The sequence below is a fragment of the Peromyscus leucopus genome, chromosome 1 (assembly GCF_004664715.2).
Source record: "Peromyscus leucopus breed LL Stock chromosome 1, UCI_PerLeu_2.1, whole genome shotgun sequence".
In the NCBI taxonomy this organism is placed as follows: Eukaryota; Metazoa; Chordata; class Mammalia; order Rodentia; family Cricetidae; genus Peromyscus; species Peromyscus leucopus.
The window spans coordinates 186,872,729-186,888,215 of record NC_051063.1 but is presented as its reverse complement, the minus strand read 5'-3'; the positions used below and the strand labels follow the sequence as shown (position 1 = coordinate 186,888,215).

The 15,487-nt window shown below is 51.7% G+C and overlaps 1 protein-coding gene across 5 annotated transcripts; it reads right to left on the bottom strand.

Annotated features, from left to right (window-relative positions):
* Positions 1–466: 466 nt before the first annotated feature.
* Positions 467–14,760, bottom strand: Mboat7 (membrane bound O-acyltransferase domain containing 7). 5 transcript variants are annotated; one of them, XM_028863019.2, is made up of 8 exons: positions 14,488–14,760; positions 13,787–13,865; positions 13,553–13,682; positions 12,952–13,078; positions 9,855–10,014; positions 7,149–7,509; positions 5,250–5,426; positions 467–857 (listed from the first exon to the last, which is right to left on the bottom strand). In XM_028863019.2, the coding sequence occupies exons 2-8, from the start codon at positions 13,860–13,862 to the stop codon at positions 467–469; spliced, it is 1,422 nt and encodes a 473-aa protein (XP_028718852.1). In that variant the 5' UTR covers positions 13,863–13,865; positions 14,488–14,760. The 5 variants fall into 5 exon arrangements, with proteins under 5 accessions (XP_028718852.1, XP_028718853.1, XP_028718851.1 ...); XM_028863020.2 differs by having other exon boundaries at positions 14,492–14,760; XM_028863018.2 differs by having other exon boundaries at positions 14,502–14,759.
* Between the last annotated feature and the right edge of the window lie 727 nt (positions 14,761–15,487).

The following is a 15,487-nucleotide window of genomic DNA, read 5'->3' as shown; positions in this document are numbered from 1 at the left end:
CAGGATCTGTAAGTTCATGGTCTCTGAAATACTGGTTTGATGATAAAAACCAAGAAGAAAACAGGAAGGATGTTCCTCCCCTTTCCCAAAACCTGGCCCTGAAGCTCCTGCCCCAATACCGGGGAACCACAGGGACTTTGTCCAAGATGACACATGACCACTGGTCCGTGCCCTTGCATTTTGAATACCTGAAGACGGTTGCAGAGACAGGGACAGGAGTGGACAGTAATACCCTGATGTCAGCGGAGGGTGGTTTGGAAAAGTCAGGATGCACTGAGCACCCGGGAGAAGGGTACCCCTAGCTTTGTTTAAATCAGAGGCAGGGGATTAGCTGGGAAGAAGGAATCCTCTCCAGGCTCCGAATCAAACAAAGGATTCTTGCTGGGAAAAGGAGAATATAGCCCGGTTCACGGAATTCCCAAGCAAAGCTTGAGCTGGCTGGCAGGCCAGCACAGCACAGCACAGCTCACTCTTCCCGGAGCTTTTCCCTAGCTTGGCTGCTGGTGGCCTGGGAAGCTGCCTTCCTCCTGCTGGGGCTGCCCCCACCCAAAGCAAGCCCCAGCCCCAGGCAGGCCAGGGCTAGGAAGTGGATCCAGAAGTAGATGGAGGCCCAGTACCGGAGCGTGTCAGCCATGGAAAGGAGCACGAAGCCCATGCACATGTAGTCGTAGGCACGCATCTTCAGGAACCAGTGGACCCAGTCCCAGGCTTGCTGGCCCCTGGGGCTTAGATGACTCCGCAAGGCTGACTCCAAATAGCCCTCAGCGGCCAGGCACAGCGGGATGGTCATGAAACTTAGGTAGTAGCCAGGGTGGAGGCCATGCCAATAGGCGCTCAGCAGCATGGTCCAGGCACTCCTAGAGAAAGAGATTGAGTCAGAACACAGAAGTCCAGGCTTCAGTCTCTACTGTCTCATGCCCTCCTCCTCCCTCAGACTGAGGAGTTCAGGACTATTCATCCTTCTTGAATGCTGGAAGTCAAGGAGGCTTTGAGGGTTTTGATTGTTACTGGGGATTGAACCCAGTGCCTTGCATACACCAGGCAATAATGTACGACTAAGCTGCATCACCAACACTCTGAGACAGCTTCTTTTTCCAGACAGGGTTTCTCTGTGTAGCCCTGGCTGCCCTGGAACTCACTCTGTAGACCAGGCTGGCCTCAAACTCAGAGATCCTCCTGCTCCTGCCTCCTGAGTGCTGGGATTAAAAGTGTGTGCCCCCACTGCTTGGGTACAAAAAGTAAATCTTAAAAAGAAAAAAAAAAAACCTCTCTGATCTTAAGCTAAACAGTGAGGTTTGGTTAAAGTATTTGGATGGGAGAAATAGGAGTTCGTAGGACCTTCTCATCTGCATTAGAAACTCTTTAGGTAAACCAGGCATACTGTACACATCGCTGCAGGAGGAGCTGGAGAGTTGGCTTAGCTGTTAAGAGCATTTCTTGCTCTTGCAAAACACTCAGGTTTGATTCCTGGCATCCACATGGTGGCTCACAACGCCTGTAACTGCAGTCTCAGGGCATCCAATGTTCTCTTTCTTACCTTCCTAGGCACCATGCAAGTGTGTGGTACACATACATATACTCATGCAAAAACACACATAAAATATTAAAATAAATAAATTCAAAAAAATAAAAAATCCCCAGGGATGGTCCACCACCTTGGTGGACCCTAAAGTTTGATCTCTCTCTCTCTCATTTTTTGTTTTCTTGAGACTGGGTCTCACTATGTAGCCTTGAACTCATATAGAGATCTGCTTGCCTCTGCCTTCCAAGAGCTGGGATAAAAGGTGTGCACCACCATGCCTGACTCGTTCACTCTTACTAAGAGATTTAATTCCCGAACTGTTTTTTAAAATTTATTTTTATTATGTGTATGGATGTTTTGTGCCTGTGTGTATGTCTGTGTACCATGTGCATGCCTGATATCCTCTGAGTCCAGAAGAGGGCTCCCCTGGAACTGAATTACAGACTGTTGCCAGCTGTCATGTGCGTGTTGGGAAACCAAATTCAGAACCTCGGCAAGAGCAAGTGCTCTTAATGACTGAGCCATCTTTCCAAACCTTACTTCCCTAACTTTTCAGTCCACAAATTCAGGCTCTGACCCTCTGCTAAGGAGGACACAGAATGAAGTATTTTCTACTTCCTTCTCCAACTGAGCAATAACCAGTGCTTCTTGCAAGATAATGAGCTCCCAGATCCTTTTTTTTTTTTTTTTTGTTTTTTTTTTTTTTTTTTTTTTTTTGTTTTTTTCAAGACAGGGTTTCTCTGTGTAGCTTTGCGCCTTTCCTGGAACTCACTTGGTAGACCAGGCTGGCCTCGAACTCACAGAGATCCGCCTGGCTCTGCCTCCCGAGTGCTGGGGTTAAAGGGGTGCGCCACCACCGCCCGGCACTCCCGGGTTCTTTTCCTGCTTAGGGACTCGTCTCTGACACACCGGCAGACTGCAATGACAGAACAATGCTGACTGTACTCTATGATGGGGGCGGGGGGCACTATGGACACACAGAAGTGCATCTTGTGTCTCCACCTGCAGATGCCCCGGAAATCTCTCAGCCATAGCAAAAATGTCTCCTCAAGTGGGGTACAGTTTAGTGGTTGTCCTGTTGTTTTTTTTTTCTTCCCCTTAATTAAGTTAAATTTTGTCAATTTGACACAAGCTAGAGTCATCTGAGAAGACAGGATCTCAACTGAGAAAATAACCCATCAAATCAGCCTATGCAAGTCTGTGGAGCATTTTCTTGATTGGCGATTGATGTGGAAGGACCTAGCCCACTATGGGCAGGTGGTCCTGGGGTAGAAAGCGAGCAAGCCAGTAAGGAGCATTCCTCCAAGGTTTCTGCTTTAGCTGCTGCCTTGACTTCCCTCCACAATGGACAACTGTAAGCTGAAGTACACCATTTCGTCCCCGAAGCTGCTTTTGGTCCTGATGTTTTATCACAGGAATAGAAACCACAACTAAGACAGTGGTGGAGCCCTTGCCTGGTATGCTTGGGGCCCTGGAAACTAAAAAAGTCTCCAGACATTGCCATATGTCCCCTGAGGGTGTAGCATAATTACCCTTAATTGAGAATAAGTGATAAATACTTGGGTGCCCTGGGCTTTGACCTGACCCCCAGGGTTTTAATAGTATCATCTGTAACTGGTAACACTCAAATGTCCTTCTTTAAAAGTCAGGGTTTCATGTAGCCTAGGTTTGCCTCAAACTCCTGATCCTCCTGCCTCCACTTTCCAAGGGCTGTTATCACTTACGTACCCTACCAGCTGAAGTACATCCTCAGCCCACACCCCGTTAACATTTATTTATTTGCCTATGTGTGTGCACGCTCGTGTGCCATGCAGCAGTGTGTGGTGTTCAGAGGACCACAAGCTGGAGTCCGTTCTCTCCTCCCACCATGTGGGTCTTGGAGAAGAAACTTGGGAGGCCAGGGTTGGTGGGAAGCACCTTTACCAATTAAGCCCCCTCACCGGCCCTTTTTATGGCTGTTGTTTTCAGACGATGTCTCACTTTGTTATCTAGGCTGACTTGGAGCTCATCATCCTCCTGCCTTTCCCCCGACAGTGCAGTGAGCACTACCTCACTTGGCTTCCGTGTCTTCTTCCAACACCTGTTCCTTAAGTGCCAGCATCACATTACCATCTACCTCTCCAGTGACACCTGATAGTCTTCAAGCTCATGAGATGGAACGAGGCTTGTTTCTCACCCATGTCCCAACAGATTCCTCCTGCGAGGTGTCCCCCTTTTCTGGAAAGGCTTTCCTGTGCTGTGGGTCACCGACAATCCACTGCCTGGGCAGCAGGACCCCTTCTGCTCTGTTCCTGCTGAGCCCTCTTCCTCCCAAAGCCTGCTGAGGAACTCCTCTCCATCACCCCCATCTGGATACCCAAAGGCTCACGTTCACCTTCCTGTTCTACCTCCGCTACCCACACCCCCTATGTGTGCGTTCTCGATACAAGGCCAGAGCAGATTGTTTCTTCATTCTTTTGTGATGCTGGAGATGGAATCCAGGGCCTTGTGCACACCAGACACAGAGTACATCTTTGTTTCTTTAAAGATGTGATTTCACTAAGTTGCCCAGGATGTCAAACTTCCTGCCTCAGCCTCCAGAGTGCTGAGATTATAAGTGTGTGCTACCAAGCCTGATTCAGAGTGAATTTTTTTTTTTGAAATTTTAATTGTGTGTGTGCATGTGTTGGTGGAGGTTATGCATGTGAGGTCAGTGCCTATGGAGGCCAGAAGAGAGTGTTTGATCCCCAGGAGTGGGAGTCACTAGTGGCAATAAACCGGATATGGGTGCTGGGAACTGAACCAGGGTCTTCTCCAAGAGCAATAAGCAATCTTAACCATCGAGTCACCTCTCCAGCCCCCCCTCACAGTGGATCTTTAAACCACAGTTCCCACAATGCCCAAGGAAATCTAGCTCATAAGCTGCCATCATTAACTACTTATCAGGAAATGGTACCTCTGTGTCCACTGATCACATCCGGCAGTTTGGAAAAGGCGGAGTGTTTGCATTGCAAAGAAACAAAACAAAAAACCAGAAGAGGGAAAACAATTTGAAAGTCAGACTGAGGAATGGTCTGCAGCTCCCACTGCTCAGGCCACGGAACGGGCTGAAGCCACCACGGAGTGGCCAAGAGCTGTTCTGCGGACACTTGAGCAAAACGGAAAGGAGGTGGATGGAAAAGAAACAGTTAAAAAAAGACGTTGGCCGGGTACGGTGGCACAAACCTGTAATCCCAACACTGAGGGAGCAGAGGCAGGAGGATAGCTGAAGTTGGAGACCAGTCTGGTTTATGTAACAAGTCCAGAACAGCCAGGGCCATAGAGCAAGACCTTATCTCAAGAACAAAACAAAAAAGCCCAAGCAAGAAGCCAGGCATGGCAGTGCACACCTGCACCATGAAGACATGAAGATCGGGATTCTAGGTCATGGGTGGCTACCAATCTAGATTAAGGTCAGCCTGGCCCACATGAGGCTCTGCCTAAAAACAAACACAGATTGCCAAAACAACCCAGTGGGTAAAAAGCCCTGCAGCTGGATGACCTGAGTTCAATCTCCGGGACCCAAGAATGACTACATTGTTGAACGAGCCTCACCTTAGGCCCAGAGGATTAACCTTAGCAGGCCCAAGAAACTAAAAATTCCATGAGCCCCAGCACTCGGGGCTCAGCTAGAGAAGCCCGACTACCACGGGACCTAGTGGGAGACGATGTTCTGCACTGTCTCTGATATTAGGTGGGGCTCCCTCACCTCAGAACGTAGGAGCGGGCAGGTGCGCTCTTGTAGATGTACTGTGCCAGCCACCACTGCACCGTCATGTTCCAGTACCGCATGCCATCCCGCACCCGCACGCAGAAGTCTGTGCCATAGCAGTCGATGTTGCGGATGGTCTCATAGTCATACTCCAGGGAAGCTGCGTCCTCCGGACTGAGGGGGGTGGAGGATGAGGATGGGGGATGGGGACAGACATGCAGCTCAGCCAGGCCCCTCCTGACATCTGCTTCTGTCCCAGCCCGATGCTAAAGAAAGGGTTCTGGACAGGCGACAGCTCCCCCTCTCTCCGGCTGTGACTTTCGAGGGCAACAGGGTTGGATAGGCCAGAGGGGGTCAGGGGGGTGGGGCAGAGTTCACTAATAGTGGGGTGCTCTTGGTAACTAGTGGGCCCTAAATCAGCCACAAAAAGCCTTGAAAGGCCATCAATGGTTGCAAAGCTATCAAGTCCACTGGCAACCAAGCTCAGTATCTTGGGAACAGTTTTCAAGTATGGTCCCTTCTGAACTGTGGGGCAGAGCAGCTGCCAGGGAAGTATCCACTCTAAAAAGGTGGTTCATGGTTGCTAGGGAGATATTCTAGGCCTTGTGACTCTCAATGATCTCTGTTGCTAGGGAAAAGGCATTCCTTAGCAACAAGGCCCAGGCTGTTCAGAAAAAAATCTTCCAGAACAGGCCTCTTTCCTGGTCCCTGTGATTGTTCGAGAAGTGTCACCTCCTGAAATATCAGAGGTTTCCAGGTCTCTGACGCCAACACCGTTAGCTATAGAGAAAGCTGCCGGGCCGATGTGAACCTCCATTGGCTTCTGGACATGGGAGGGAAGACATCCTTTACCGGTGGGACTTGCAGACTTAAAACAGCATTGAATCTCTGCCTGACTTCTCTGCACAACACCCTCTCTCTAGCAGCGGGGGGTCCACCCGTAGTTACTAGGGCAGCGGTACTAAATCACATCCTGGGGGTGTCCTTACCCCAGCGAGGTGTGGCCTATAGTTTACAGAGCGGCTGCTACTCCCCCACCCCCCACCCCCGTTGGAATGCTGACAATGGATTCTAGAAACAGAGATTCAGTTCATTGCTGGTTGCTAGGGATACCATTTTCCTATCATCAAGGCATAAGTGATAAGAACCCGGTAGTCACTAGTTTTGTGACTCACCCAGCAATGACGGTGCTGGGTTTGGGGTAGCCTTACTAGGAAAGGGTTAAGCCTCGGCAATGGTGAGAAGACCTGCGGTTGCTGAGGGGTTGCTGAGGGCGGTGCTCTCCTCGGCTGGGGAGAGAAGCCAAGGGTGTTACTGCCTCAGAAACAGGGCAACTGGGAGGGGCTCTATGAGAACATCCCACGGTGAGGCAAGGCAGTTCAAGGGGTAGAGTCCACAGCCACAAACAGCAAGGCTATCAGCAAGGAGGAAGGGGCCACGGTTGCTAGGGATATAGCTTCCTCAGCAGAGAGGGGCAGTTCCGTTGCTAAGGAACTGCTTCCCTAGCAACAGAAGGTAGACCCACTACTACCAAACGATCGTAGTATCTCCAGCAACCAGGAATGACCTGGTTTGGGGGGTGACACTTCCATGGCAACACAGGGTAGGCATGTGGTTGCTATGATACCGTTTCCCTCTCCCTAGCAAAAGAGGGCGATTAGCCATACTGAGGGGTGACAAGTGCTAGCAACAAGGGGCAATCTGTAGGTACCAGGAACACATAGTTTCCCTAGTGGCCAGGGAAGGCAGGTGACAGTCACCAGGGGGGCAATAGGCTGTCAACCACAGCTGGTAGCCCTACACCCTGCTCCCTGCTCTCCTCCCTACTAGGGGCAGAGCCAACCCTTGGTGGTGGGGCCTGCTGGGTCTTGGGAAGCCTCCCTCCCGCCGCCTGACCTGCTGGGGGGTGGGCATTGGAGGGTGGGGCCACCCCCGGCCCGGGCTTTGGCAGCCACGGGGTAGGCCCCGAAGCCCGCGGCAATGCAACCGCACTCGGCCGCAATCCAGGCCACGTAGAAGCGCATGCGGAAGGCGAAGAAGACCGGGATCATGTAGAAGAGGCGGGTGGGCAGCGGGCGGGCGTAGAAGGCATCCTCGCGCACGGCTTCCAGTGGGAAGAGGTGGGAGGACAGCAGGAAGAGCAGGCCAAAGAGCGGGGCCGGCCAGGCTCGGCGCAGCAGGGGCCGCAGGCTGGGCACGGCCCCCGGGAAGGGCTGCTCCAGCCAGTCCAGGTAGGTGCGGTAGCGGAAGAACGGGCCTGTGGAGGGTGGCAAGGAGCGAGTGGTTGGAGGCTGTGCATCTGCGCCGACTGGGGGATTGGGAGGTGAAAGGAAGAGGATGCAGAGAAGGGAAAGGGGGAAGGGAGGAAGAGGAGGAGGAGTTGAGGACAGGAGGTCTGTGAACAGAGAGGGTGAGGCTCAAAAATACAGAAAGGAGAGACCTAGACAGCTGAGGAACAAGGCCAAGGGAGAGGACAAAGTTCTCCAGAGGAGGGGATAAAAGACAGAAAACCAGACCAGGAAACCACGGTAAGTTCCCCTGACAAGGAAGAGCTGGTTCCTGACGCCTTTTCCTAAGCTCCCTCTGGATGCTGAGCGGGCTTGGGTGGTGGAGGGAGACAAGCAGAGAAAGGACAGTTGAGGTTCCTGAGGTACCATGGGGTTTGGACCAGGGAGCGTCCATGGGGATTGAAGGAAGGGATGGATGCTGAAGCCCTGTGTGTTCACCACGAACCATGAGTGTGATCCCGTTTACATGAACCGTCTTTACAGACAGAAGTCATCCATGGTTTGCAGGCATGGAAGAGGTATGGTGTTGATGACTAGAGGTTAGGTGACCCCTTTTCGGAGAGGAAGCTGTTCTGCAAACAAATATGCACTGGTGATGGTTTCACAACTCTAAGGATCTACAGAAGCCAGTGAGCTGGGCACTGTGAATGGATGCATACATAAATAACAGCTCCATAAGGCTGTACTAAAAAAAAAATCAGGCCTGGGGAATATAGGTCAGTGGTAGAACATTCACCTACATAGGCTCTGGGTTCAATCCCAGCATTGCACACAACAAAAACAAACAAGGGATCTGGCAGGCATGATGGCGCATGCCTGTAATCCCAGATCCTGAGTTCAGTTAAGACCAGCCTGGACTATACAGGGAGACTCTGTTTCAAGCAAAACAAAGGGGGCTGGAGAGTTCAGTAGAGTGCTTACCGCTCTTCCAGAAGCCCCAAGTTTGGGTCCCAGCCTGCATGTTAGACAGTTTATAACTGTAACTCTGGTTCTAGGGGATCCAGCTCCCTCTCCTGGCCTCCACACAGAGACAGCAGGCACACATACATATACATATATTTTAAAAAAATAAGTCAGACAAAGCAAGATGGTTTAGTGGGTAAAGGCGCACACACAGAGAAGTGATCATGTGAGTTCTAACCCTCATCTTATAAGATGGCAGATGAGAACCCACTTCAGAGCATTGTCTTCTGACTCCACATGCACATCAAGGCATGCATGCATGTACACCAAGGCATGCATGCATGCACAAGTACACACAGACACACAGACACACACACACAGAAACACAGACACACACACACACACACACAGAAAAAAAAAGGTCAGCCAGCCAGTGGTGGTGCACACCTTTAATCCCAGCACTTGGGAAGCAGAGGCAGGCCTATCTCTGTGAGTCTGAGGCCAGCATACTCTACAAAGTGAGTTCCAGGACAGCCAGGGCTATTATACAGAGAAACCTTGTCTCAAAAACAAACAAATAAACAAACAACAACCCCCCCCCAAAAAACTCAAAACCCAAACCAAACAAAAAATTCAAAAACAAAGGAACAAAGCCAAAACCTATGAGGTAGGTCTGGAGATGTAGCTCAGTTGGTAGAGTACTTGCCTAGCATGCCCAAGGCTCTGGGTTCAGTCCCTAGCACCTAATGAACCCATCATAATGACTTTCTGATTCAGGCCACGTGACACACTCCTATAGTGTCCCCCTACCCAGGAAGCTGAGGTAGGAAAATCAGAGGTTCAAGGCCTACCTAGGAAACATACAGAGACCTTATCTCAAGATAAAAATTTAACTTGGGAGGCAAAGGCAGGCAGAACTCTGTGAGTTTGAGGCTACCCTGCTACAGAGTTTTAGAATAGCCTGGGCTACATAGTGAGACACTGTCTGGAGCAAAACCAAACCAAATGAAAAGGCTGGGGATCTAACTCAGTACTTGAGCATTTGCCTGGCATATACAAGGTACTAAGTTCAATCTTTAATACTGTGGCCTCAGCCTCCCCCCACCCTCCAAAAAAAAGGATATGTTTTCTGAAAATGAAAAATCCTGAGCTGCAAGTATTTGCTCTCTGGATGGTAGAAACCCCGGCTTACATGTGCCTATCTCCTTTAGTTCTATTGGACCCCGAACAGGTGAAAAGGAAGCAATCCTCCAGGGTTAGTTCCCACAGTAGACAGACATGCTCAGGACAGGACAGACAGAGCTGACAGAGATCAGGTAGCCTGGGGCGGAGCAGGGGACATAAAACAGGAACAGAACTCTGGGTAGGGTGGGGCAGAGGGTGACACAGCAGTGCTGGGCAGGCCACTCACCTGTCATGATCCCCACATAACAGTAACTATAGCTGAGGGTCTCCATCAAAGAGGGGACTTCGGGCAGGAGGCCCAGGGTGGGCTCCTTGCTGAAGCCAGCGGCTATTTCCTTTCTCTGAGCCAGATGCAGCTCCTGGACTTCACTGGCCAGACTCACCAACTGTGGGAAGAGAGAGGAAGATGGGGACCAGTGCCCCCAGGCCATCTTCACATCCATTTCATTTCAGCCAATAGCCAGGGCTGAACTCCCACCTCATGGATGGCACTACATCTCCAGAGTGGTGGAAGGAACCTTTAGTTGGTGGCCATCCCCAGACCTTCCTCTTCTATTTTTTTTTCTTTCTGCTTTCATCCAATTCCACAGCTTGCCTGCATGCTTACCTTCCTACCTTCCTTCCCTTCTTCCTGGTCTAGGATTCTCACACAGGACCTTGCGTATGCTATCCAAGTGCCCTAACACTGAGCCACATCCCAGGTCCCTCTCCCCCTTTTAAATTTTAAAACAAGATCATACTACGTTGTCTAGGCTGGCCTTGAACTTATAATTCTCCAAACTTGCTTCCTGAAGAGCTGAGATTATATATAGGTCAAGCTTGTTCCTTTTTAATTTATTTTTGTTTTCTGTGCATTGGTGTTCTGCCATGGGTGTTCAGTCTCCTGGAACTGGAGTTAGAGACAGTTGTGAGCGGCCATGTGGGTGCTGGGAATTGAACCTGGGTCCTCTGGAAGAACACTGAGGACTGAGCCACCTCTTTAGCCCCAAGCTTGTTCCTTTCTGACTGCACTGGGAAGGGGTCAGGAATGAGGATGTCCCAACTGCCCTTCCAGATCTACTCTACCCATTTTGCCAGAGAGAAAACTCAAAGGCCCCATCTGTGTCCGCCTGCTTCCTGCTAGGCTCAGCAGACAGAGCCCCAGCAGATAGAGGGAGGCAAGAGCGGGAAGCAGGGCTACAAGATGGTTTCAAGGGGTGGGAAGCGGCTCTAGAAAACGCTTTTCCCTTCTAGGCTCCACAACATAGAATTCTTTCCCTAACCCAGCTACTGGGCCAGGTTTTGTTGTTGTTGGTTTTTTTTTTTTTTTTTTAACAACTCTGTCTCCCCTCACCAAGCCGCTGTCGAAAACAAAACAACAACAAACATCAAAACCCTCAAATCATCCTCAAAGCAACTTGTCCCAAGGTGGCTCTGAGTCACCTGCTTACAGCTCACAGTGTATTATCAAGCTGCTTTCATAGTCATCTAGCCTTGTTTTTTTTCTTCAGAGTCTTATATAATCCAAACTCTTCTCAAACTCACCATGCAGCTAAGGATGGTCCTGCCTTCACCTGAGTGCGGGTTGTGCACCACCACACTAGCTTTTTTTGTCTTTAATACATAGTTTCATTTTTGTGTCTCTGTGTGTATGGACCCTGTGTGCAGATGCCAGAGTCCAGAAGAGGGTGTCATGTCCCCTGGAGCTAGTGTTACTGTTCTTTGGGAGCCCCTCAGTCTGGGTGCCAGGATCCGAACTCAGGTCCTCTGGAAGAGCAGGACTCTCAACCACGGAGACCTCAGTCCAGTTTTTCTGGTGGTGTCTTTTTTGTTTGGGTCTTTTTGAAGGGAGGGTGTTTTTGTTTTTGGAGACAGGTTCTCTCTAAGTAGCCCTGGGTGTCCTGGAACTCTCTATGTACACCAAGCTGGCCTCAACTCACAGAGATCCACCTGTCTCTGCCTCCCTGGGATGAAAGGCGTGTGCTACCATGCCCAGTTTGTATTTTTTTTTTTAAAATGTTGGTATTACATCCATGAACCATCATGCTCGACTCTGACAACAGGATCCTATCTCATCTCACTCCATCCTACTACTTAATTCTCTCAGCGCCCATGGCAAGTTATTATTGAAGAGGTGGGTTTTCTGTATCCTATCTCCTGGCCAGCAAACCAAAAAACAAATAAACCAAATGAAAATCTTTCTTCCCAAGGGATCTCAGCCCCCAATAGGAGGAAGTTGCATATTCATCATGGCCAGCAAAGCCCTTTGTGGCCTAGCTTCTGCTGCCCATTCAACTGCATGTTATTCAGAAAGGGGACCACAAGCATAGTCTGCAGCACCCAGCCCGTTCACATCCATGTGTGCAGGTCCACACAGACCCTGAAAGGCTATTCTTCCAACTCATAGCTGACCCATCCCTGCCCACTGTGGAGTTTGTCGTAAGGACAAAGAAGTCTGGAGAAACCAGTTCTCAGCCTGGCAGGATTGTCCAGGCCTATGTTGCTGGAGACAAGAACATAGCAAGAGCTCTTGTTGCGGTCTGGGCTAGGAACTGAGGACCAATCTCTTTTCACCCTCTTCCTAGGTAGTTGTCAGACCCAGGGCTAAGAATGTAGTATAGTTGGTTGTGTGCTTGCCTAGTGTGCTTGAGGCCCTTGGTTTGATTCCCTAGTACCACATAAACCAGGCACAGTGGCACATGCCTACAATCTTGGCTCTTGGGAGGTGGAGGCAGGCGGATCTCTGTGAGTTCGGGACCAGCCTGGTCTACATAGTGAGTTCCAGGACAGCCAGGGCTACACAGTGGAACCTTGCCTCAGGAAGAAAAAAAACAAGTTCAAAGTCATCTTATCTTTGAGGCCAACATAGGGTGCTACAAGAGACTCTGTCTCAAGACCAAAACAACAAAACGAGACCTGGTAGTCCCAGCTGTGTGCCCTTGGGCCAGATACCTTTTCTCCACAGTGGTATTTCCTCCTTGGAGGATAGTCTGCTACACACTGAAGAAGAGCATGTTGGCAAAGCATGCTGGGCTGGCACATTCTAGGTGAGCCAAGCGGCCTGTGATAGAGCACTTGGGATATCTCCTGATGCTGGAATGAGTGGAGAGGTGAAGACTTCTCCGGAGTATGTGAGAGGTGAACTCTGTCCCCAGAGAGAGGTGACGTTGCAAGCTTAGGGTTTGTGAAAGATTTACAAACTAATAATAATAACAATAATAATAATAATAATAATAATAATTCATAGCCCGCTCCCCACTATGAGAAAGTCTGGGAGGAGAGAACAAGAGGCTGCCTGTCTCCCAGGCAGGAAAAAAAAGGCAGTAGCGTTTCCCAAGTCTCACCTTCAGTGTCAACAGCAGCTGGACAGCATTGGTGAAGGGCGTGGGAGTGGGCAGGCCCAGCAGGCTGAGGGCTCGGAAGAAGAGGAGATAGGAGAAGGTCCAGGCGAGAGCCAGGGCATGGCAGGAGCTAGGACAGAGGTGGGAAGTTATCGTGTTGGGTACAAGGATGATCTTACTTAGCCTCTGCTTCCTTCTCCTGAGTGTGGCTTCATACCCCACCCCACCCCCCATTCAGACAGAAAAGAGAGGGAGGACTGGTGGATGGCAGGCAGGGACAGAAGAACACAGCCAGAGAGAAGAAAAGAATGAGAGGAGTTAAGAGGGAAGCTTTGTGGGTGAAGAAAATATCTCAGCCCTCTGTAAGATCCAGAGCTCAAGACTGAGTTACGAATGACCATCATGTGGATACTGAGGACTGGGGCAAATACTCGGGGACAAGAAGGTCCAGAACACGGTGGGAGAGGAAGAAAAACGGCCAAGACACACAGAGAGGCACATGAGATGAACAAGAGGCTGAAAGAGAAGAAATTGGAAGACCCAAAGAGGAAACAGGTTGCTGTTGCTCTGCATCCTCTTTTCTTTCTCACCACCTCGTTCTCACCAGGGCTGGGCCTGAATGAGGGCCCAAGTTCCCAAGATGGTGATCAGAGAATGCAAAGTGTGGGGGCCGCAGGTGAATAGGGTGAGCCCCAGGCCCACAGCTGCTGCCCCCCATCTCTTCAGCCCAGGTCCTGAAAGGAAAAGGTAAAGTATAAGCCCAGAACCTTCAGGCGGGGGTGATCCCCACCTCCGCTCCCTCACCCTAATTTTCCACTGGGCACGGAACCTGACTCACCCGCTTTCTTAAAGAGGAAGCCGATAGGGATGGAGATAAGAAGGACCATTAGATACGTCCATTCTTCGGGTGTCATGGTCTGGGTGGAGGAAGGGCTCAGTGAGAACTAGTATTCCAGTCCCTTCCTCTTTTCATAGTAGAATCCCCTGCTTTTGAGAACCCAGGCCTCCAGCTCACTCCCCCTTCCAGGACCCAGGAGTCAAGGCCCCACCCCAACCCTCCGCCAATGTAGAAATCAAAAGTGCTTCTCCTACCCTCATTCAAGACCCAGACAACCAGACACCTTCCGGCCCGGTAAACAATCCTTTGCAAGACCCTTCTCTAACAGCCTAGGAATCCACATCACCTCCACCCTCCTCTGAGTACACAGGAACCCTTTAGATTGCTGTCTGGATCCCCGTTCCTACGTCTTAGAGGACCGAAGAACCCACCCCCACTCAGCCCGGAAGAACCCAGCATTTAGCATCCACCTGTCTTCAGAGCTCTGGCCTCCTCTCCAGCCCAGACCCTGGAGAGATGGCAATGTCTCATCTGCAGGCTCCCTCCGTAGCCCAGCCCCGTGCAAGCCCAGCGTGGATCCGATTCCGCCCCAGCAGATCCACAGGCGGTTACGCCACCCAGCCGGGGACCACGCTCTGGTTGCTGTCCCCGCACCCCGCCACCCTACGATCTTCGGCGACGCCGCCACTGTACATACATACCCACCCCGGCCCACCTGAACCGTCAGCCGGCCAGGAGGCTGCGGAGGAGCCCTCTTTCGCGATCGCCTCTGCTCGGGCCACGCCTCCCCCAGATCAGCACGCCCCCGCACGGCCTGTTTCCGATGGTGCCGCAGAGCTGCGCGGTGCAGGCCCCGAGAGCGGCTCCAGTACGGGATACAGCACCGTAGGAAAAGAACCCAGAACACCAGCGCACGCCAGGATGCCAGCCGCGTTCTTTCAGCGAGGCCCCGGGGCAAAGAGCTGCCAATACGCGGGGGGGCGGGGCTTCGGGTCAGAGAGGCGGGGCCAAGGCTTCGAGTCCGGAGAAAACGGGTTGAGACTGGAGGAGAGGAGGCGGGACCTGGAGCACGGCGTTCGGAAAGGGGCGGGCCCTCAGCTTCGGGTTCCTTCGGGAGCACTCGGTCGTTCCAGCTCACGGCGTGGTGGTGGGGCCGCGAGCTTCGGCTTACTTCGGAGAGTGTCGCATTCTAAAGTCACGGTTCGGAATTAGATGCGTTCTCCAACTCGGCCGGATGTGGGCGGGGCCACACGCCTCGGCGTGTTCCGGAGATAGTCGGTTCCAAAAGTCGCGGTTTAGCATTAGGCGGGTTCACAGACGCAGCGCGACGTGGGCGGGGCCGCGCGCTTCGGCTTACTTCGGAGGTGGTCGGGATCAGGCGGGGTGGGAGGTGTCAGAGACCAGCAGGGTGTGGGCGGGGCCGCGCGCTTCGGCTTACTTCGGAGGTGGTCGGGATCAGGCGGGGTGGGAGGTGTCAGAGACCAGCAGGATGTGAGCGGGGCCGCGCGCTTCGGCTTACTTCGGAGGTGGTCGGGATCAGGCGGGGTGGGAGGTGTCAGAGACCAGCAGGGTGTGGGCGGGGCCGCGCGCTTCGGCTTACTTCGGAGGAGGTCGGGACCAGGCGGGGTGGGAGGTGTCAGAGACCAGCAGGGTGTGGGCGGGTCCGGGTCCTTGGGCTTGTTTCGGATACCTGAATACGTT